The sequence below is a fragment of the Nerophis ophidion genome, linkage group LG17 (assembly GCF_033978795.1).
Source record: "Nerophis ophidion isolate RoL-2023_Sa linkage group LG17, RoL_Noph_v1.0, whole genome shotgun sequence".
In the NCBI taxonomy this organism is placed as follows: Eukaryota; Metazoa; Chordata; class Actinopteri; order Syngnathiformes; family Syngnathidae; genus Nerophis; species Nerophis ophidion.
In genome coordinates, this window is record NC_084627.1 from 35,618,298 (window position 1) to 35,640,874 (window position 22,577).

At 38.3% G+C, this 22,577-nt stretch overlaps 1 protein-coding gene across 1 annotated transcript; it reads right to left on the minus strand.

Moving 5' to 3' along the window:
• Positions 1 to 940: 940 nt before the first annotated feature.
• On the minus strand, positions 941 to 22,025 carry dcp2 (decapping mRNA 2). Its single transcript, XM_061876844.1, is given in 12 exon segments — positions 941 to 3,860; positions 5,412 to 5,463; positions 5,539 to 5,634; positions 9,175 to 9,280; positions 12,083 to 12,187; positions 15,015 to 15,127; positions 15,212 to 15,364; positions 15,463 to 15,561; positions 16,357 to 16,484; positions 19,780 to 19,843; positions 19,846 to 19,933; positions 21,755 to 22,025. Coding segments are annotated over 12 exon segments (1,203 nt in total). The 5' UTR covers positions 21,820 to 22,025; the 3' UTR covers positions 941 to 3,726.
• Between the last annotated feature and the right edge of the window lie 552 nt (positions 22,026 to 22,577).

The following is a 22,577-nucleotide window of genomic DNA, read 5'->3' on the forward strand; positions in this document are numbered from 1 at the left end:
AAAATTGAGTGTAATGTAAGCTTGGACCTTAAATCCCACTGAATAGCTCTTAATCTTCTTCCCTTTATGTGATTTCAAATTACCGGTATTGAAATCAGCCTCCTCCATTTTGAAAATGATGAGAGGGAAAGTGTCACTCGTGACATCACAAGTTTGACCAGGCGGTAATTATTTTGGAAAAGCGAGTTTTACCCAGCAGTAATTCAAGGCAGGCGCATACTATATGTCCTGCAGCAATTCAAGGAAATATGGTAATTGAATCACTTGCTTATTTTTCAACAAGTTTTTAGCTATTTTTATCTTTTTTTCCAAATAGTTCAAGAAAGGCCACCACAAATGAGCAATATTTTGCACTGTTATACAATTTAATAAATCAGAAACTGATGACATAGTGCTGTATTTTACTTCATCTCTTTTTTTCAACCAAAAATGCTTTGCTCTGATTAGGGGGTACTTGAATTTAAAAAATGTTCACAGGGGGTACATCACTCAAAAAAGGTTGAGAACCACTGCTTTATAGAGTAGTAAAATGAACTGAATTGAACAAAGAACATATGAATAAAAAATAATTAACAGTTTAATTTAATGTTTTCTTAGCATAAATTGGGGCGGTATAGCTCGGTTGGTAGAGTGGCCGTGCCAGCAACTTCAGGGTTGCAGGTTCAATCCCCGCTTCCACCTTCCTAGTGACTGCCGTTGTGTCCTTGGGCAAGACGCTTTACCCACCTGCTCCCAGTGCCACCCACACTGCTTTAAATCTAACTTAGATATTGGGTCTTACTATGTAAATCTCTTTGAGTCACTTGAGAAAAGCGCTATATAAATGTAATTAATTTCACAAATAGCGATAGTGATATGGTTTTGCGCCTGGGGATAGGTTGATTGGCAACACTCAATTGGCCCAAGTGTTACGTACGGCGGGGGAAGGAGACAACACAACTGAGGAGATCAGTTGACAAGGTTTAATGAACTGGCTAATGATGAAGTGGTGGGGTGTGTATGTTACTAAACGTGAATGGTGCAAGACGATGTGTAGAATTAATAATGTTACCAGTGGTTGTTGTAAGTGCAAGTTAGGTGAATCCTTCGTCAGACTATAAGGGCTAGGCGACAATGCAGTCCGTGGCAAGCAAGAGGTCGGGGGCTGGAGAGAAGCGAGGAGGTCCGTGTCCAAGCAGGGGTCGAGGATCGAGGGAGGCAGTACAGAATCCAGAGGGAAGTCGAGGCACACAGCTCGATCACGGGATACAGAGGAAACACTAATTTGCTGTACAATTACTGTGAAAGTCTCTCTATGTGGGGAGGGTTCTCCTGAGGCCGATAGATCTTGTTGAGCCCGGACAGCAGGTTTTTTGGCATGTACACCAGGGTGCAGGACTTTTCAGTCACGTGTGCTCGTGGTTTCTCGCTCTTTCTGTCTACGGTGTGTGCGTTACTCTCTCAGTCGCCATTCTCCTCCTCATGGCCGCGGCCCCTGTCAGCTGGGCTTCGAAGAGTCTAATGTAGCATGCTCTTACAAAGCCTGTTTCCATATGAGTTGGGAAATTGTGTTAGATGTAAATGTAAACGAAATACAATGATTTGAAAATCCTTTTCAACCCATATTCAGTTGAATGCACTACAAAGACAACATATTTGATGTTCGAACTCATAAACTTTTTTTTTTGCAAATAATTAACTTAGAATTTCATGGCTGCAACACGTGCCAAAGTAGTTGGGAAAGGGCATGTTCACCACTGTGTTACATCACATTTACTTTTAACAACACTCAAACGTTTGGGAACTGAGGAAACTAATTGTTGAATCTTTGAAAGTGGAATACTTTCCCATTATTGTTTTATGTAGAGCTTCAGTCGTTCAACAGTCCGGGGTTTCCGCTATCGTATTTTACGCTTCATATTGCGCCACACATTTACGATGGGAGAAAGGTCTGAACTGCAGGCAGGCCAGGAAAGTACCCGCACTCTTTTTTTTTACAAAGCCACACTGTTATAACACGTGCTGAAAGTGGTTTGGCATTGTTTTGCTGATATAAGCAGGGGCGTCCATGAAAAAGACAGCGCTTAGATGGCAGCATATAATGTTAACGGTCACGGTCATTCAATGTTGGTTTCCGGCCATGTCGCTTACGTGGAGTAATTTCTCCAGATTCTCTGAACCTTTTGATGATATTATGGAGCGTAGATGTTGAAATCCCTAAATTTCTTGCAATTGTACTTTGAGAAACGTTGTTCTTAAACTGTCTGACTATTTGCTCACACAGTTGTGGACAAAGGGGTGTACCTCGCCCCATCCTTTCTTGTGAAAGACTGAGCATTTTTTGGGAAGCTGTTTTTATACCCAATCATGGCACCCACCTGTTCCCAATTAGCCTGCACACCTGTGGGATGTTCCAAATAAGTGTTTGATGAGCATTCCTCAACTTTATGTATTTTTTGCCACCTTTCCCAACTTCTTTGCCACATGTTGCTGGCATCAAATTCTAAAGTTAATGATTATTTGCACAAAAAAAAATGTTTATCAGTTTGAACATCAAATATGTTGTCTTTGTAGCATATTCAACTGAATATGGGTTGAAAAGGATTTGCAAATCATTGTATTCCTTTTATATTTACACCTAACACAATTTCCCAACTCATATGGAAACGGGGTTTGAAAAATGTGAGCATAATATTAGCAATTTAGGCCTCGGAGCAGAAATTATACAGAAATTCCAAGCAATAACATTTTTCCACAGTATGTATGTACTTCTTTTTGTACACTGATAATGATTTACTGGAGAGCACATTAAGCTTAAAATGCTGTCGCACGAAATGTAACACCGTTAAATAAAACACTTAGTCATAAAAACGAGGGGCCGCTTAGTGGGGACAGTATTTGTTTTAACAAGTTTGTCCTCAAAAAGATATGGCCAATATATGCTTTAACACAGCGATATAGAAGGTTTAAAAAATCCAAAACTTCGTCTTGCCAAGCAACAGCCTCAAAATTAGGATTTGGATAACACTGTACAAAGGAGGGAAATTAAAAAACTAATTTACTGTTCATATCTTTGTATGGGTGCAAACTTATTAAATCACCAGAGGAAAAAAAACATTTTATTTTCCGTTCTATGTGTGTCCTCTGATAAGACTGGTGACCACTCCAACTCTCACCCAGTCAGCAAGAATAGGTTCCAGCTCAACTATAATGAGGACAAGTGCAATGAAAGACTCAGATGGATGGATTGTTATTTATCTATAAAAGTACAAAATTGGGTAAAATAAAGCGTAATTACCGTGTCAATAGTAAAAAAATATTCAATTTTTATTGCATTATTTTAACATGTATGACTGTAGTAATACATGCTACCATTACAATAATTGCATTACTTATTATTATTATAATATTAATGATTACTATCAACATCAATCATCTTAATACTTCCATGAATAAAATCAATTCATTGTACATTAGTGGATAAGATCGTACGGTGTTTGTCAATGAAGTGGTAGCTACTTTGTTCTATTTAATCGTCCATGGTGTGTGAAGAGAAAGAAGCAAACATTTCATCAAACGTCATTTCCCTTTCACAAAGGAACATTGAACTCGAGGCTCTCGGTGTTGTGAAAAGTTTGACACAACGGGTGCAGTGAGGCCTGACTGCAATTTAAACTTCATGGAAAGGTGGTGAGACGGGAAAAGTGGGAGTGTTGTGAGAGAACACACTGCAGTTAAGGTAGAACGTCAGAAGTCAAAACATCTCATGATGGCATCTTTGTCAAATTTAAAATGAAGGAACGTGTTGGACGACGGCATGTGATCCAAGTCTTTTAGGTGGGCCGTATGCGGACCACTACGAGAATTGCATGGACTCCCGTCTGTGGAAAAAAAAGTATTTATCATAAGTATATCTATTCATACTCAGAACAACGTAAAGAAAGTCGCTTCATCTCAGCTTGTAGTATTGCTTACTGCATACAGTAGGAACAGTGATATAAGTGGATGTTTTTTATTTACTTTTGCCTTTATTTTCCACAATGTCTGTTGCATATGTATTGCTCTTGCTTGATTATAAAAGATCTCAATCATGGTCTGTGGTAGAGGAGCATATACTTTAAATATACAGTGTTTTATTGTTCGTAGCTAATATTGTAAATCCCACTTTCTGTAAAGTTATGTACATTTGATTTTCTTTTCAGTAAAAAACTCAACAGACCATCTCAAAAACAGATCGCACTTTGGCTTATTTCACTTAATTATATGACAGAATGTACATAAAAATATAGAATGTGGGATTCTCAGTATCCAGTGTTTCATTTTTAATGAAACACTGGATACTGAGAATATGTGTTGCGCTCCTGCAGACCAGATCCTTGATTGACATGTTTTATAATCAAGCAAGAGCAACAAACACGGCGAAACATTAACGCAAAGGGTAAATAAACATCCACATATTCGATACATCGCAGTTATGCAGAACTTTGATGTGGAATTCCGCCTCCGTATTGACACTCGCTCCGAATTTTTTGCTCTTAAATCAAGCCCTGCACACTCTGTTCGTTCCCAGAGGTTCGTAAGTCACTCAAAAGTGCAGATTCTAACCATTGGAATTATTTCTACAGTTTGAAAATATCCAGCATTGAAATGTTGATTACGTTGTACTATGCCAAGATAGCCCAGTTAATGGCTTTGTTTATGCTGTTTAGTGAGACCCGTGTCACGTGACTTCAAGCTTGACACCTCGCCGGCTCGTGCTGAGACAGGAACGATTGCTTCCGTCTTAATTTACCAGAAGTTAGTCTTGCATTTTGAAGCAGCGCATTTTTCGACACTGATTTTATCATACAAACAAGTTTTTTACACCGAATTTTACATTTTAAAACACAGAATTTATTTTTAATGAAATTGTCAGCAATAATTTGATGTACCGGTAACTTAGAATCAGTTCACAAAATTCACACGCAAAGAATTATGTTACATCAACTCAGTGTCAAAAAAAGCTTTTTCATTGACACAAATTAACATCCATACACAACTTTGGACCTTTTATAGGGACCCTGGTACGAGGTATGTGTTGTTGTATTTGTTGCTATGGTAACTGTTTACATGTTTGTATCAATACACATGCTATACATCCACCTTACCGCAAGAAGTTAAGCAACATTAAAACAACTCCCCAAAACTGTGGTAATCTAGTAAATACATGTACATTTTCAACACTAACCATTGAAGTCTTTACTTGTATTCATCCATGCACACCTTATTATTCATGGGATTATTTGAAGGTTTTTTTCTAGCAAGCCTGTCGAGTCCAAGGCATAAGCGGTTAAGAAGTGCCGACAGATATTTTATATCATTATTGTAAAACATACTTTTTTACAAGCGTACATTGAAGAGAGCAAATATTACAGTAGAAATAAAAAGCGTACCTTTTTCAAAACTGTCTTGCAGTCTTCTGGGTTGAAGCCGTTTTTCTTCCCTCTAAATAAAAGTAAATTATTATGTAATATATCATATGTACCCAGAGTAAACAATGACTTTTGGTGAAGTACTTACTGCAAATACTTTGACGTGCTGGCTGTTAAATCCAGTTTCATCGTTTCCTTTCTTTGGATAAGATGAGTTCTTCCCAATGCCTTTTAAGTATTGAGTCTACAAACACACAACAAAAATATTTTCACCACGACACATTTTCATGTTTCTTACATGTTCATTTTATCCAAACAGAATTCTGGAAAATCCACCACAGCTGACTTATTAAATGACCTCCGTCATGTATTACATGTACAATGTAAGTTATATTTAAAATATTTTACATGCAGTACAGGAACAACATGCATGTACTTTTTGTGTACAAATATATATTTTTTTTGCGCATTTCATACGCAAAGCAGCTCAATGTGCTTTACATTTGGTAATAGAACAGAAAGACATTAAAATTAACAGAAAAATAATTCAAAATTATTAATAAACACACTACATCAACATGACCGAAAATCTCCCTCTCAATTATATGCAGTAGAGAAAAAAAACTGTCTTTAGCTTTGATTTAAAAATGTAAACATTAGATGCGGATTTCAACTCTGGTGGCAGTTTGTTCCACTTCTTTGCAGCATAACAACTAAAAACGGCATCACTGTGTGTCACGTGGGGGTCGTATCTTTATGCGAGGTCGTTCTCCCGGGATGCAGACGGACAACTCCGGACAAAGCGTGAAGGTAGGAGATGATTTATTGCTCATAAAGCCTACACCGTAGATACAAACAGAAAAAAACAAAACAAAAGAGACGCGTGCCAATCGCACAGGAAGCTAAGGGAAAAACTCAGAACAGGAATCATTAGCTACAAAACAAGAATACCAACATAACTGTTGCATTCGGCAAACAACGACGCCAGACAGAGTGTGGTGAGAAAGGTGAATAAATAGCTCTCTGTTTAGTGCTCGACAGCAGGTGAGCGTGCCGACTACTAACCAGAGGCAAATGAACCCAATTAGTACCCATGGTAAACAAAACTAACCCAAAAGTGCACAAAACAGGAACTAAGGGAGTCCAAAACTAACAGAACATGACTAAATAAAACATGATCCGGGCCACAGATCATGACACTGTGTTTACTTTGAACTCTGGACTCCACTGTCTGACTTATGTCTATAGTTCTCAGAGTGGGTTCATACCTGGGTAACCTTTCTCTGATGTATTCTGGACCAAACTCATTCACAGATTTATTCACTAGCAGCAGAACTTTAACATATACTCCGAGGTTGACTGGGAGCCAGTGTAAATAATTTAAAACTGGAGTAACGTGCTCAGACCTCTTTGTCCTGGTCAAGCTAAAGCGTTCTCAACCAGTCGTAGCTGTTTGATACTCTTTTGGGGGATTTTTGTTAGAAAACCATTACAATAGTCCAGTCTGCTGGAGATAAAGAGAAGTGAAGGTGAAGTGAATTATATTTGTATAGCGCTTTCCTCTCGTGACTCAAAGCGCTTTTACATAGTGAAACCAAATATCTAATTTTTATATTTAAACCAGTGTGGGTGGCACTGGGAGCAGGTGGGTAAAGTGTCTTGCCCAAGGACACAATGGCAGTGGCTAGGATGGTGGAAGCAGGGCTCGAACCTGGAACCCTCAAGTTGCTGGCACGGCCACTCTACCAACCGAGCCATACCGCTCATAAAAAAGCTTGGACTAGTTTATCTTGACCTCTCTGTACTGATGTTATGACTCTGTACGTAAAACTGTATGAAATAAAATCTCATGTAAATCAATAACTTCATTACTTGTGTTACATTAAATTTAAATACATAAATGTCACAGATTATCTCTTACTACACAAGATGAAAAGCTCACAAACAAATAAGTACTTTTTTTGAAAACATTCACCCTAGACTGAATTTTTCAAAAGCTCCTTTTTTTAAAACAATAACCTAAATTGGTGGAACAAACATACATAACTATGTCTCTTTTTCATCATGTGCATCATTAAGCCTTTTTTAGGAATGCTAAAGGCCCCCCAAAATACATCTGAACACCTACTGTTTTATTTGGTGCCAGAATGTGGGTTTTAATAATCATGCAATCTATTATTATTCACTTAAATATGCCCTTTGAGGCACATGTGATTAATGGCTCTATAGATAACATTTAATTGATTATGTGAAGTTTCCCTTGGCTGATTCATGTAGGATTATCCTCAGTGGGTAATAATGATAATAATATATTATCGTTATCATTGTTAGTGGATCTACTGGGGGTTGAACCTCCCCTACCTTCAAAAACGATACCTTTAAAAACTACCTGTTTCGAATTTGAATCAGGTTTCTTTGAAAACACCACAAATATGTGCTCTGAGATGCAAAAATGAACCCTAAACATAACTTTAGATTGATTTATCATATTTTATTCTATCACCTCACACGGGTTCCCAAATGTTGGCACTGTGTGGGAAGGCATAAAGGTGAGCTTTGCTGACATTATGACATCTGTGTTGGATGAACCGTGAAGTGTTTGATGTTGTATTTACTGCTGCCAGAAGGAATGAACATTTTGCAATATTTGCGAGGGGGTTGAGGTTGTGTTACACATTACTAATTTGATTCAAACTTAATATTGATTTTTTTTAGAGCAAAATTCATTTTATCTTAACTTTTATAATGTCATATTTTATAACTGACGGATTTAAATGAAAGAAAAAAAATCAAACTTTGTTTTTTGTGGCCCGAAAAAATCGCAAAAGTGTTTATGTGATGGGCCGTGTCAACATCTACCGCAGTTTATGTACAAGCAGAAGCAACTACATCTACCATCACAAAAGTTATTCATGGACGCCAAGACAACTATGGATATGCTGGCTTTTTACCTAAAACTGCAATAGATCTATTTATTTTACATAACTTTCATGATTTGTAGTATTAGTCCAACTTTGTAGGATTTACAGTTAAAAGCTCATGCTTATATATGAGTCACTAGAAACAAACACTATAAAAGTATATTCCATTCTTATTATCATCTTGCATTCAAAGTCAGAAAACATCTTGAAATGCACCTGCATTGTTTTGTGACTGACTGAAATAAAAAGTGCTTGACCACTTTACATTCAGTCGCTTCAGTTTTCTTGAAAATAATCTCAAATTATCGTCTTGTCTCGTTCTCGTAAACCCAATATCAAGTATCGCCTGCTAAACCAAGCGTATCGCACACTCCTAGAATTCAATTGTCCTCCTCATCTAATTTATCAAAAGGCTGGTACTCGCAACTTTCTTTGGCCCCATGGTGGATATGTTATAATTGTACTCAATATAAAAAACAGAGACTGAGTCACCCAACACATTGGACTTGTCTGTTACGTGCAATGTTTGGCCATACAATACTTGAGAGAGTATACGAAAACCAAGGCAAACGTACGTCAAACATTTCGGGGAAAAGCAAAGTGTATTTTATGGTCCAAGTTCTATAGCCAAATTTTTTTTTTTTTATGTTTTTAAATAAATTCTGCACTATTTCGTAAATACACAACTTTTATAAGTGAGCCCAAATCCTTGCCAATGCAAGTGTAATGAGATTCCACACTCAAACGTGTTTTGATGAGACTTTAGCAGCTTTGTGAAGAAAATGAACATGAACGGCTTGCAAACATGCAAGAAGTAACAGTTGAGTTGGTAAAGATTGTGAAGTATTCTTGTATTTTCCAACCTGGTTCAGCTCATAGTGGATCAGCTGACTTGGGTTCTTCTGCTGCTTCGGTTTGCTGCAGCTGTCTCCAGTAAATACTTCAACATTGAGGTGCCCAAATTTTGATCTGAGAGAAATAAGGAAGGTAAAGTGCAAGTTTTACATTTTAGTCAGGGACCATAATGCCTGCCTCCATGCTTGTTCACAGTCTGGTCACACATCGATTTCCTCCCCAACTAAGTAATACAAATATCAAATGTGCACCAACCGGATTACACGAGTAAGTCCCACTTTCTGAAAACCTCACAAAATTAGCCATGAATCAAAGGAAACGTAGCAACCTTTTGATTGACTTTTGTGGTTAATTGTTTAGTTACGTAGTCTAGTTCATGTGTACAAGCAGAATGTAGGAGAGGACAGTTTTGTATTCATTTCATTTATATATTGTGCAAATTTTGGTTTGATTTGTTATACACAAATTACTATAGACGTTCTATTTGTAGTTATATTTCCCCCTGTATTGTTAAAATGCTCGTTTGGAAAAAGTTCCTGTAAAGTTGATGTATCTGTAGCTGTGTTTTTTATTGTGGGCCTTCCATTTTTTTTAGGTGAGAGACAATTCAAATTAAAGATTTCACTCTCAAAGCATTTGGAGAAAATACTACCTTAAAACGGAACTGCACTTTTTTGGGGGGAATTTTGCCTGTCGTTAACAATCATTATGAGCGACAAGAAGACCATTTTTTTTTTTTTCTTGCTCTCTATCATATAAAAATCGGCTAGTTCGCAGAAGGGGGTAATGCAGCTAATGGGAGCAATGAAGACAACATTTTTTTTTTCTTGCTCTCTATCGTATAAAAATCTGTTAGTTCGCGGAAGGGGGCAATGCAGCGAAAGGGAGCAATCAATTCTACCTTAAAATCATTATAAAAATGCATTAAAAAAACGTCAACATTACTTGTTTTTTCTAAGGGCCGCCGGAAGTCGACAGACCCGTCAGCGATCCTGTTCTGTCTGGAGTTTCAGGATGTTATTGATAAATGGCTTTCGCTTTGCATAGTAGAGCTTTAACTTGCACTTACAGGTGTAGCGCTAAACTGTATTTAGTGGCAGTGGTTTTCTGAAGTGTTCCAGAGCCTATGTGGTGATATCCTTTAGAGATTGATGTCGGTTTTTGATACAGTGCCGTCTGAAGGCTTATGTGGAGTGATTTCTCCAGATTCTCTGAAACTTTTGATGATGTTATGGACCGTAGATGTTAAAATCCCTAAATTTCTTGCAATTGCACTTTGAGAAACGTTGTTTTTAAACTGTTTCACTATTTGCTCACGCAGTTGTGGACAAAGGGGTGTACCTCGCCCCATCCTTTCTTGTGAAAGACTGAGCATTTTTTGGGAAGCTTTTTTTATACCCAATCATGGCACCCACCTGTTCACAATTAGCCTGCATACCAGTGGGATGTTCCAAATAAGTGTTTGATGAGCATTCCTCAACTTTATCAGTGTTTATTGCCACTTTTCTCAACTTCTTTGTCACGTGTTGCTGGCATCAAAGTCTAAAGTTAATGATTATTTGCAAAAAAAAAACTGTTTCTCATTTTGAACATCAAATATGTTGTCTTTGTAGCATATTCAACTGAATATGGGTTGAAAATGATTTGCAAATCATTATATTCCGTTTATATTCACATCTAACACAATTTCCCAACTCATATGGAAATGGGGTTTGTATATATAAACTTGCACTATACATATAAAACTTTGCTGGAGGGTTTTGAAGTTGTTTTAGAGCAGTGGTTCTTAACCTGGGTTCGATCGAACCCTAGGGGTTCGGTGAGTCGGCCTCAGGAGTTCGGTGGAGCCTCCGCCGCTGAGGTCAAGACACACCCAACTCATGGTGTAAATTAAAACTTCTCCCTATGGATACCCCCAAACAATTTTCCCTCTAATTTTCCATCTGATTTGCAGGTGTGTAAATTGTTGTGAGTTCATGCACTGTTTGTGTTGTTCTTTGAGCAAGGTAATGTTCATGCACTGTTCATTTTGTGCACCAGTAAAAAAAAAACATAACTTTGTCTGGAATTTGAAAAAAAACTAACATTTTTCACTAAAGAAGGGTTCGGTGAAGGCACATGTGAAACTGGTGGGGTTTCGGTACTTCCAACAAGGTTTAGAACCACCTTTTTAGAGGCTTTGAAGACTACAACGGTTACTCTCTTTAGCAGCATATTTTAAGCGTATTTTTTAATTATCTTTAAAACTTTTTTTTTAAAAGACATGTCTTCTTGTCTCTCATAAGGATTGTGAATGATAGGCAAAATTCGAAATATTGGAATTATTCACATCTTATCTTATAACTTCTGCCAGTGATTAATCCATTTGTAAAAACGAGTAATCTCTGAAAAAAATCTATAAAAGAAATATAACAAGAAGCTCGTCTTTTGAACAGCTCTTTGAACAGAACTGCTCTTCAAAATCCAGCTCCTTTTAGAGAGCCATAAATCCCATCTCTATTAAATAGCTAAAATTGTACACCACCTCTAGACATTCATCATCGACTAAAAGAAATAAGTGTGGGTCTTTAGCAGTCTGCTGGGAAGATTTTTTTTGTATTAAGATGTAGACCGGAATTTCAGAGCCACCATGGCTCCAGAAGGTATTGCAGCAACTGTTTTTTAGGTTTAGCGTAAGCATTGAACACACATTTGGCAAGTCAATGACATAAAGACTAAATAAAATTGGGCTTAGGATTGAGGCTGTGGGAATGTGTACAGTTTGATGTCTGCATGGTAAGATTGTATCCAGTAGGTGAACTTCTGGATAAGTTAGGTGCTTATAAATATAATGTGTTTCTATTTTTCCACAAGGAGTGACTGAAGAGATGAGCTTTAGATGAATGTAAGATGTAAAAAAGTGATGAGCTATTTTACCCCGCATTGTCTGATGGCTTTCCTGGAGTGCTGCCATTGGTCGTCAAGTCTTCTTCACTGTCTGGACTCTCACCTTTCAACCTAGCAATCCATTCCTTTAATGGCCTGTATGGAGAAGGCAAATTTGCCATTAAGTGTCAAACATTATTTGTGAGGAACCTATTGTTGTTAAAAGTGTAAGCTTCAAGTTTCAATGAAACTTGAGAACAAGGTTTACCTGAACAATTTGTTGTTTCAAAAGACATTACTTATATTTACATTCCACCTTAACACTCATTAGTAGTACAATGTATTCTCAAAATGATGTATGACCTTGTAATTAAACAATGTGACTTTAAGTTTTAATAATCATACCTTTTTCAGTTGAAGACTGTACTTTTTAGTTAGGGAATACTACAATCAAATGGTAGTTATGTAAACATGTTAAAAAATGTAAGAAAGGAGACCAATTTCATATAAATTGTACGTTAGAGAAGTTACATTTGAGGTAAATCAATGTTAAACTATCTGAAAACGTTCTATATCTACGCCCATCCATCCATTTTACACCGCTTGTCCCTTTTGGGGTCGCGGAGGGTGCTGCAGCCTATCGCAGCTGCATTCGGGCGGAAGGCGGTGTACACCTTGGACAAGTCGTCACCTCATAACAGGGCCAACACAGTTAGACAGACAACATTCACACTAGAGATGTCCAACTCTTGAGTACCGATACCGATATCAACCGATACAGATATATACAGTCGTGGAATTAACACATCGTTATGCATAATGTTATTATAGTTAGTGCGGCAAGAGGTTCTGGGTATTTGCTCTGTTAAGTTTACGTTGTGTTACGGTGCGGATGTTCTGCCCATGTGTTTGTCATTCTTGTTTGGTGTGGGTTCACAGTGTGGCGCATATTTGTAACAGTATTAAAGTTGTTTGTACAGCCACCCTCAGTGTGACCTGTATGGCTGTTGATCAAATATGACTTGCATTCAATTGTGTGTGTGAAAAGCCATAGAATTTATGTGACTGGGCCGGCACGTAAAGGCAGTGCCTTTAATTAAGGTTTATTGGCGCTCTATTCTTCTCCCCACGTCTGTGTACACAGCGGCGTTTTACAGAGTCATAAATTGGACTTTTTTAAAAACTGATACAGATCATTTTGAAACCGATACCGATCATTTCTGATACTAAAAATTAAAAGCATTTATCGGCCGATAATATCGGACATCTGTTATTCACACACTAGGCCCAATTTAGTGTTGCCAATCAACCTATCCCCAGGTGCATGTCTTTGGAGGAGGGAGGAAGCTGGAGTACCAGGAGGGAACCCACGCAGACATGGGGAGAACAAGCAAACTGTACACAGAAAGATCCCGAGCCCAAGATTGAACCCAGGACCTTCTTATCTAGGTGACAAAGTGAATTAGTGTAGTATTTGATAAAATACCCTAATAATCAATGTAATATATTTGTTATAGTATCCCTTGCCAAAGATAGGTACAAGGATGCAGTCACATCCGAAAAGAAGAGTTTGAAGAGTGTGAATGATTGTGAATTATTTTTGGTGAAGTTTATTATTAGTTGAATGCAGTATCAATAGTTCCAGTCTGTAGTCCTGTTAGTTTGCTGTCCTAACCCCTGTTCTCCATCTCTACTAAACAATGGCGGCTCACCTTCGACTTATCCACTTGTCTTTGTGTACGTATTTCACCTGGAAGGCCAAATGTTCTCAAGACTTAACCACAGAAGAGGTATTTTGGCTTTAACTTGGCACTATCGGTAGCGATAACTCTTGGGAAACTAAAATTTCAACGAGACTTATGGAGCAGCAGAAGCCACAAACACTTCCTGTTTGGAGATGGGTGTACCTTTCACAATTGAACCAATACCATACCAATTTGCGGTAAATAAGTGTTGATGTGGTAATAATTGGTTCTTTGTTTAATAACAAAATATCTTTTAATAAACATTTAATACTGATCTGATAATTATAACTGCTCTGTCCAGTTGTTCTTACACTTCTAAATCTCTGTTTGTCCTTGCTGGGTTGCCATAATCAGGAAGTAGTGTTTGCCATTAAGTTAAATGTGCCAGTATTCTTTTTTGTTGAGTCCTACAAAATATACTGTAAGTATAGTACTTATTTCATATCATCTGTTTGATTGTAATGTGCATCTTAGTTGCAGTATAATTAAATTTGGAGGGGTTAAAATCGCCATGTAAAATTGCTAATTCTAATGTATATGGCATATCTAATTAAGATTGAGCTAACCAATTTTAAAAGTGGTGCCTTACTTTTAAACGATTTCTATCAGACATGTTGGTTTTGTTGGCATGGAAAATTGCAACATTACATAAAGGCAGTCCGGCTGAGTCCGCTACGAATACACCTGTTACAAGTGCTTGAGCCAGTGCAGAGTCTGCAACTGGCCATGGCTACTCAGTTGCCTAGTGGCTAGAGTGTCCGCCCTGAGATCGGGAGGTTGTGAGTACCAAAGACTATAAAAATGAGACCCATTACCTCCCTGCTTGGCACTCAGCATCAAGGGTTGGAATTGGGGGTTAAATCACCCAAAAAATTCCCAGGCGTAGCCACCGCTGCTGCCCACTGCTCCCCTCACCTCCCAGGGGTTGAACAAGGGGATGGGTCAAATGCAGAGATAAATTTCACCACACCTTGTGTGTGTGTGACAATCATTGGTACTTTAACTTTAATGATCTCACATGCAATAAAGGTATAGAAAGTACCAACAGAATTTAGCCGGTACCCATCCCAATCCCTGTTCCTCACTTAATATGTACCCTGTAGGAACACGGTGCACTTTTGTACCAAATCAAATGTTCTGTACCAGAAAATGTGATTCCGAATACATAGAGGTTAGAAATATTTTAAAGATTCTGGATCAATATATACCAAAGCAGAACAATTATGTTCTTTGTTCACCTTATGAATGGAATGGCCATAAAAAATCTATTGGGGGCAAGTCCAAGTTTGGACTTTGGGGTCATGTCGTTCCTGTGACATGGCAGCTTCTCAATCGGGAACCATTCAATGTTCTACAACACAGGCAGAAGAAGAAACAAATATATATATTTGTGATCAATGAAAAAGCCACTTGATTGAAATAATAGATCTTGTACCCGAATTTCCTTTCTAGTTTTAGGGTTGAACTTTGTATCCTTGGATACTCCTGGGATGATGTAGAGCCGCACCAGCTGGTCAGTAATTTTCTGCTCAATGTACATATCTTGGCAAATACGATTCTTGATGTCAAAGCTTGTCTCCTCCAACACCTGGAAAAAACACAGTACAATATATAAATTATGAAGTCAAGATATTGCCATGGGCTGTCAGTTGCTCAGAGGTAACGGTCAGTAAAGATGGGACTTACCTCACGAACAGCACAATCATGTGGTGCTTCGTCTTCGTTCACTTTCCCTTTGGGAAACCCCCAGCCTGACTTTGCAAGGTATCCCTGAACAAGGAGTGCCTTAAAAATACACAAATACATGAAAAAGATTTTCACACAGAGATACATTTGTCCGCTTAGACTACTGCCTCAGCCACCCAGACTCGGATAAGCGGCGGAAAGATGGATGGATTAACATATGAATTACGAATTTTATTAATTCCGATTATAAATCAATGTAAATCTTTAAAAATCGATTTAAAAAATATTAAAATGTTATTCTTTTAAGAATACATTTCAAAAAGACGTTTTAGGCCATTTCCCTGCTTACTCGCTGATGGATACGTCATACGTCAGCAGCCAATATAAACGTTTGTAACCTGTAAACTGTTTTAAAGGTTTTTTTTAATACCAAATAATATATGAACCGAAAATCTGTTTGAATCGAATATCAATTCTTGAATCAAATTATCACCCTAAGAATGAGAATCGAATCGAGAGTTGTTGGGAGTCCAATCCCAACAAGAGACGTCTTTCCCCATATCAAACAATATACCCCAATCCAAACCTGTATAAACACATTGCTGTCTGAGCAACTAAGATATTCAACATTGAACCTACAGGCTCTGCTCTCTTTGTACACAGTTATCCATGTCTCCAACCGGACAAGACCCCAAATATCGGCTAACTTTTTTTTATACACTATTGCCTACCCTGAAAAGTGGAAATAGAAACAATATAACTTGGTAGTTTGGCCACGTAATAATTGTGCACACTCATAATATACATGTATGTGCAGTGATTGATTCTAGTGAAATTTGACATTTGGAAAGCCATTAGTAGTATTGCTGAAGGCCAGAGAGAAAAAAAACTCACATTTTCTAATGATTCATCAAGAATGATTGCTCCGTAAGTGGGAACACCCATCTTGTACTCCTTCCACTGTTCCAGGACTTTCTGTACGTCCTCCCCATGGGGCAACAGGAATGGACAGTGCTGGAAAAGTTTGTAGCCGTCAAGAAAAAAAGGAAGCTTTTTAAAAAGCAACTTAAAGAAACAAGCGATAAGTAGATGCTTTTATAACAAAACAAGGTTTCAATAACAAGGAAAGCTTAAATTAGAGCTGGGTGTATCGATTCAGATATTAATAGTATCAAATGTAGTAATAGTGTCGGATCGATACTAGCTATTTATATTTTTCAGTTGTCTTCTTTATGTTTATTATCACAAAGATACCTTTTTTTGTTGTTGTATTTTTAGAAAGTCGATAAGTTAGGTAATAAACTGTCGGACATAGAAGCAGGGCTCTACGTTTAGCTTTTTCACTTGACTTGTCGCACCGGTGCTACTAAGTCAGGGGTCGGCAAAGCCGCGGCTCCGGAGCCGCATGCGGCTCTTTGGCAACTCTGATGCGGTTCAGCTGCACAATCGCCGACCCCCCAGATTGTTGCGGGGAAATTCCGGAATTCAATGCCTCTCCCGGACATCACCCGAAGTCAACGTTCTCCAATTTTCACTCGGACTACAATATTAAGGGCGTGCCGTGAGGATATTACTCTTAACGTCCTCTTGAACGCCATCGCGCCCGCCATTCACGGAATGCTATTTGCGTCCTCTTGAACGTCATCACGCCCGCCATTCACGGAATGCACCAAACCCCCCCCCCTCTCTGCGTGGTTGAGGTGGGCGGGGTTTGGTGCTCGCGGGGTGTATAACATAGTCAGGAAATGTCATGGATGCGAAGGATTCTGGGTATTTGTTGTGTTACTGTGAGAATTTTCTCCCGAAATGTGTTTGTCATTCTTCTTTTGTGTGGGTTCACAATGTGGCGCATATTAGTAGGAGTGTTAAAGTTGTTTATATCACAACCGTCAGTGTATTCTGTGTCACCCAGTATGCCTTCCAGTCGTGTGCGTGCATCTGCGGAAGCCTCTCACAACATGTTGCTGGACTGGCAAGCAGTTTGTACATGTTGTAGAAGGTGTTTAAGGCAATGGCTTCATACCAAGCCCTTATTCTTGTCATCTGGGTGACCACCAGCAGATATTGGCGAGAATAGTTGCGGCTCTCATTGTCTTACTCGTTTTGTGAAACGGGTCGAAATGGCTCTTTGAGTGGTAAAGGTTGCCGACCCCTGTACTAAGTGAAAAACAATTTGAAGCACATAAAATGTTTTGTGGCACAGAAAAAATTTAATTGCAATATGAAATGTCTTCAATATCACAATTTCATTATTAACACCCACTAGTTGGTACACGTGCACTCATACATATAAACACAATGCCATCACAAGGCCTACTGTACTGCTCAGTTAAACACAGAGAACATCCCTAAACTGTGCTCTAGCACTGTCGCTAACGCGACTGTAGGGCTGGGTGATACGATCCTAATCTCATATCCCGATATAGTTTGGCCCATAAACTAATCCATGCATGGAAATATCAGTTGACGTAACTCAATATCTTCACCACGCGTTTATTTTAAAAGTTCAGGTCTGATGGGGATCCCAAATAGACAAAAACAAATACCAAGTAAGTAAGAAAAGTACAAGTAGGTTGTGCATATTAGGGCCCCATAACAGAGGTGTTTTGAGATAAGGAAAAAAAAAAACACCTTGAAAACAATATTAGAAAAGTCTAATATCATCTCCAATCTTCTTCAAAAACATTGATCTTTGCTCAATTATTCAGCTAACAAAAAGAAAGAAAAACATGTGAACTAAAATGCCCTGGTTTTAGAGAAACGTGAAAATATTTGACCTTTAACAATGGTGTTATTATAGGTAAATATTATAAGACATACACACAATTTTTTTTAGCCAGGAACACCAACCAGCCAACTGCTTCATGAGGCTGTGTGACAGGCTGTGTTCTGAAAATTACTTTTAAAAGGTCATTCATTATACCGGTAGTTACTTTGTTACTTTACCAAAAAAGTGATTGGTTGACGGAATCACTCTTTAATAAATGTCAATAATTACCAGTGAAGTGTCATATGAAAGCCATATGAAAGCATTGTGTGTATGCCTTTTAAAAGGCGTTGCATGTTGTCTAGTGACGTGTGACATCAGCGAGTCCAGCTTGAGATGTTTTTGTTAACTTAGCAGGCTACCAGTTTGTCGGCTCTAAGACGGCAGATCTTTTGAATCTTTCACGGTTTTGTTACCTCTTTTCTAATAAATAGATTTAATGTGCTTCCATGGCTGTATGTTCTTGTCAACAAACGGGGTATTATTTAGATGGTAAGTTTGTAATTTCAATGATTGATTTGTTGTTCAACGTTACTTTGACCTACATAGTTACTAGCGCGGAGTGCAGTTTGTTTGTGTCAAGTTTTAAAGTGGTGAAAAAAATGTTTTTTACTGACCAAATCCTAAAACTAAGATCTTCTTTCTTCCGTGTTGGGAAGGCTGAGTCATGAACTAGGAGGAGCAGGGCACCCCCCTGTCCATGGTGCAGGGGGAAGGAACGCACACACAGCTCTCAGCACGCATCGAGTGATCAGTACTTCCGCGTCAATCACTTATCCATTTGGTTATGGTTATGAGTTTTTCCAAACATGCTATACAGGTGGGCGAACATTTTACTCTCCTTTGATCAAATTTGGATGGATATTTTTTTAAGAGCAAAATGCGATGAAAGGTTAGACATACCCATTCGCACATGAGCGACAGTTTGTTTTTTTTACCTCCGTCGCACGGCCTATTTTTTACTCGTGTTTGCGGGTAAATTTGTCGCTCTGTACAGCCCTGCATAAAAGTACTTTGGAGCATTTTAATGACAGCTAAGTTTTCACTTTTCTTTACTTATTCATTACATTATTGACATAATGTTGTTCAAACAACTGTATGGTATCCAAATAAATGTTAATGTGTTGATATCGTCTCATATTGTTGTATCAAACCATCTTGTTTGCTTAAAATCTTTGTCCTAGGTTTTGTTGTGATTATAATATTGATCAACACATTTAAGAAAAAAATCGCCAATTGATCTTAAAAAATGTCATAGTAAAATGCATCGGTATCCGTATCTCTGTATCTACTGGTATCGGATCTAGTGTTTTACACACGACTGAGAAATGTATGAAAAGTGAGTCATGTTTTTGCCAATAATATTCTTGGAAAGCCGAGGCACCAGTGTACTATAAATAAGAAACTTAGTTCTCTAGTAAACATTTTAAAGGTGACACACAGAAACACAAATATTGATGCATCAATGCATTGATTTTTGGGCTACAAGAACCATCTTTCTGCATCAGGAACACCACACTGATGACATGACTACTAACAGGAAAGGATATCAGCTTTGGCGAAGTCTCTGATGCCACAGTGAGGAGCGTTTGGTGTGTTGGGCAAGCAGAAGTCTCCAGGTAAAACCAGTGTGCCAGCTCAATCTGGAAGCAAACCCTGATAGCGTTGTCCCTTTCCTCGCTGGGAATGTGCAGGATGAACCGACTATACAGACAAAAGACAGATTATTTGTAGACAAAACAAAATCGTAACCATTTTAGTTTGCCGATAAATGATATTGTTGCCATTATTTTTATGAGACCAAAATAACCATTTGTTTAATGATAATAAATAATAATAATGCATGTGTATCCTTTCAAAAATGCCATAAACTTGTATTTCTTGTGTATTCTAAAGTTGTAATGATCCCCCACATCTGCGGTCCCCTCCAAGGTTTCTCATTGTACCCCATTAGGTTGAGTTTTTCCTTGCCCTGATGTAGGATCTGAGCCAAGGATGTCATTGTGGCTTGTGCAGCCCTTTGAGCATACTTGCCAACCTTGAGAACTCCAAATTTGGGAGATGGGGGGGGGGGGGGGGGGGGGGGGGGGGTGTATATTGTAGCGTCCCGGAATAGTTAGTGCTGCAAGGGGGTTCTAAGTATTTGTTCTGTTGTGTTACAGTGCGGATGTTCTCCCGAAATGTGTTTGTCATTCTTGTTTGGTGTGGGTTCACAGTGTGGCGCATATTTATAACAGTGTTAAAGTTGTTTATACGGCCAACCTTGGTGTGACCTGTATGGCTGTTGAGCAAGTATGCCTTGCAATCACTTGTGTGTGCGTTAAGGCTGAATATATTATGTGACTTGGCGGGACGCTGTTTATGTGGAGGAAAAGGGGACGTTTCGACAGGTTGTAGAGAACGCTAAAGGCAGTACCTTTAAGGCACACCCCAATATTGTTGTCCGGGTGGAAATCGGGAGAAATTCAGTAGAATGGTAGCCCCTGGAGATTTTCGGGAGGGGCACTGAAATTCAGTAGTTTCCCGGGAAAATGGGTAGTGTTGGCAAGTATGCTTTTGAGATACATGTGATTTAGGCTAAATACACGTTGATTGATTGATTGATCTAAATATATGTTGAACATGCATTAAAAAAACACAAAAATGAAAGACAAAGGTCACTTTGATACCATTTCTACATTAAAAGCTAAAGGCAGTCCATTGTTTGTCAATACATGCTAAACTATTTGAGCAAAAAAGTCCACATCTTAGCTTTCTGTTAATAGCTGAAGAAGCGAATTTGTGTACAATCGAAAAAAAAAAGATTTAATAATAATTACCTTCTTCCTTGAATTGCCGCAGGGCATATAGTATGCGCCTGCCCTTGAATTACTCGCTTCGCAAAATAATTAGCGCATGCTTAGTATTACCACCTGGTCAAACTCACTTCCCCTGTCATCATTTTCAAAATGGAGAAGGCTGATTTCAATACCAGTCATTTGAAATCGCATAAAGGGAAGATTAAGAACTATTCAGTAGGATTTAAGGTCCAAGCTTACATCACAATCAAATTTTTACTGCATACCTTGGGTAAGTGCCGCAGTGAGAAGAGGTTTTGAAATAATTAGCGCATTCTTACTTTTACCGCATGTCTTTGGTAAGCGCAGGAGTGAGAAGAGGTGTTAAATTAATTAGCGCCCGGGCGGCAATTGAAGGAAATACGGTAATTTCACTTTTACAATATACTGATTAACGACAATTATAAACGAGTTGGGCCACAGTTTATACAAACCGATGATGTAAGAAGAAATCCCTTCTGAATGGAGAACAATGTAAACATAAACTTAAACAACATTCCACTTTTGTTGGTTTAGTTCGTTTGCATATTCCTAATATGAGTTGAGTACAGTTATACACCACCACTCACAGTAACGAAATAACAACATACGTGTCAATATTTTCGAGGTAAACAAGCTGAGAGTATTAGTCTCAGATGACGTTAGGAGAAATTAAAAGCCAAAATAAAGAAGACTATCATGTAGTCACCTGCAGAGATCGTCCAGTAAACCAGTCGGGATATCAGCTCTTTTTGTTTCCATGTTTACAAACATTGAGTCGAAGTGGAAGAAAAGCACGGGAGCTTCAACCTTCCTCCTCCTTTTTAGTTCACATATTTCTTCCCGAATAAGCCCTCTTTCGGCTCCAAGGTAGATTAAAAAAATGGATAAAAATGGGAATTATCGGCTACAAAAAATACATCATGGGCTAGCAACTGCGGGGATTACGACCCGGAAGTTAACCGTCCAATGAGGAAATCACGTGAGGGAATTTGAAGAAATGTGATTGGTTAGTTGAGGTGTCTGTTAATGGCCGAGACGCGAGCACGTTTACAAGCTATTTTGTGCTGCAAAATCAACTTTTAACTGGAATAAAAGTAATTACATTCCTGCTACTATTGTTTAAGCATCAAAGTAATTTATATTTATATCTTCGTATTTTTGGCTGTTTGCAAACATGCTTAGAGTCGCATTCCCGCCACGAGCTGTTTATTCGACATGTGATTATTTTTTTTTTTTTTTGAACAACAAACATACATTTATAAAGCACACAAAAGTCAAGACACTTTCAACATCAGCGAAACATGTCAAGGGAAGAAAACAACATTTATTATTAAATAATCATACATAATAATAATGCAGATGAGATAGGCTTCAGCAACCCCCGCGACCCCGAAAGGGACAAGCAGTAGGAAATGGATGGATGGATCTTTTTATTTTTGGCTGTTTGCAAACATGCTTAGAGTCGCATTCCCGCCACTAGCTGTTTAATAAAGATGGGATAAAGGTTTTTTGTTTTTTATAATTATAAT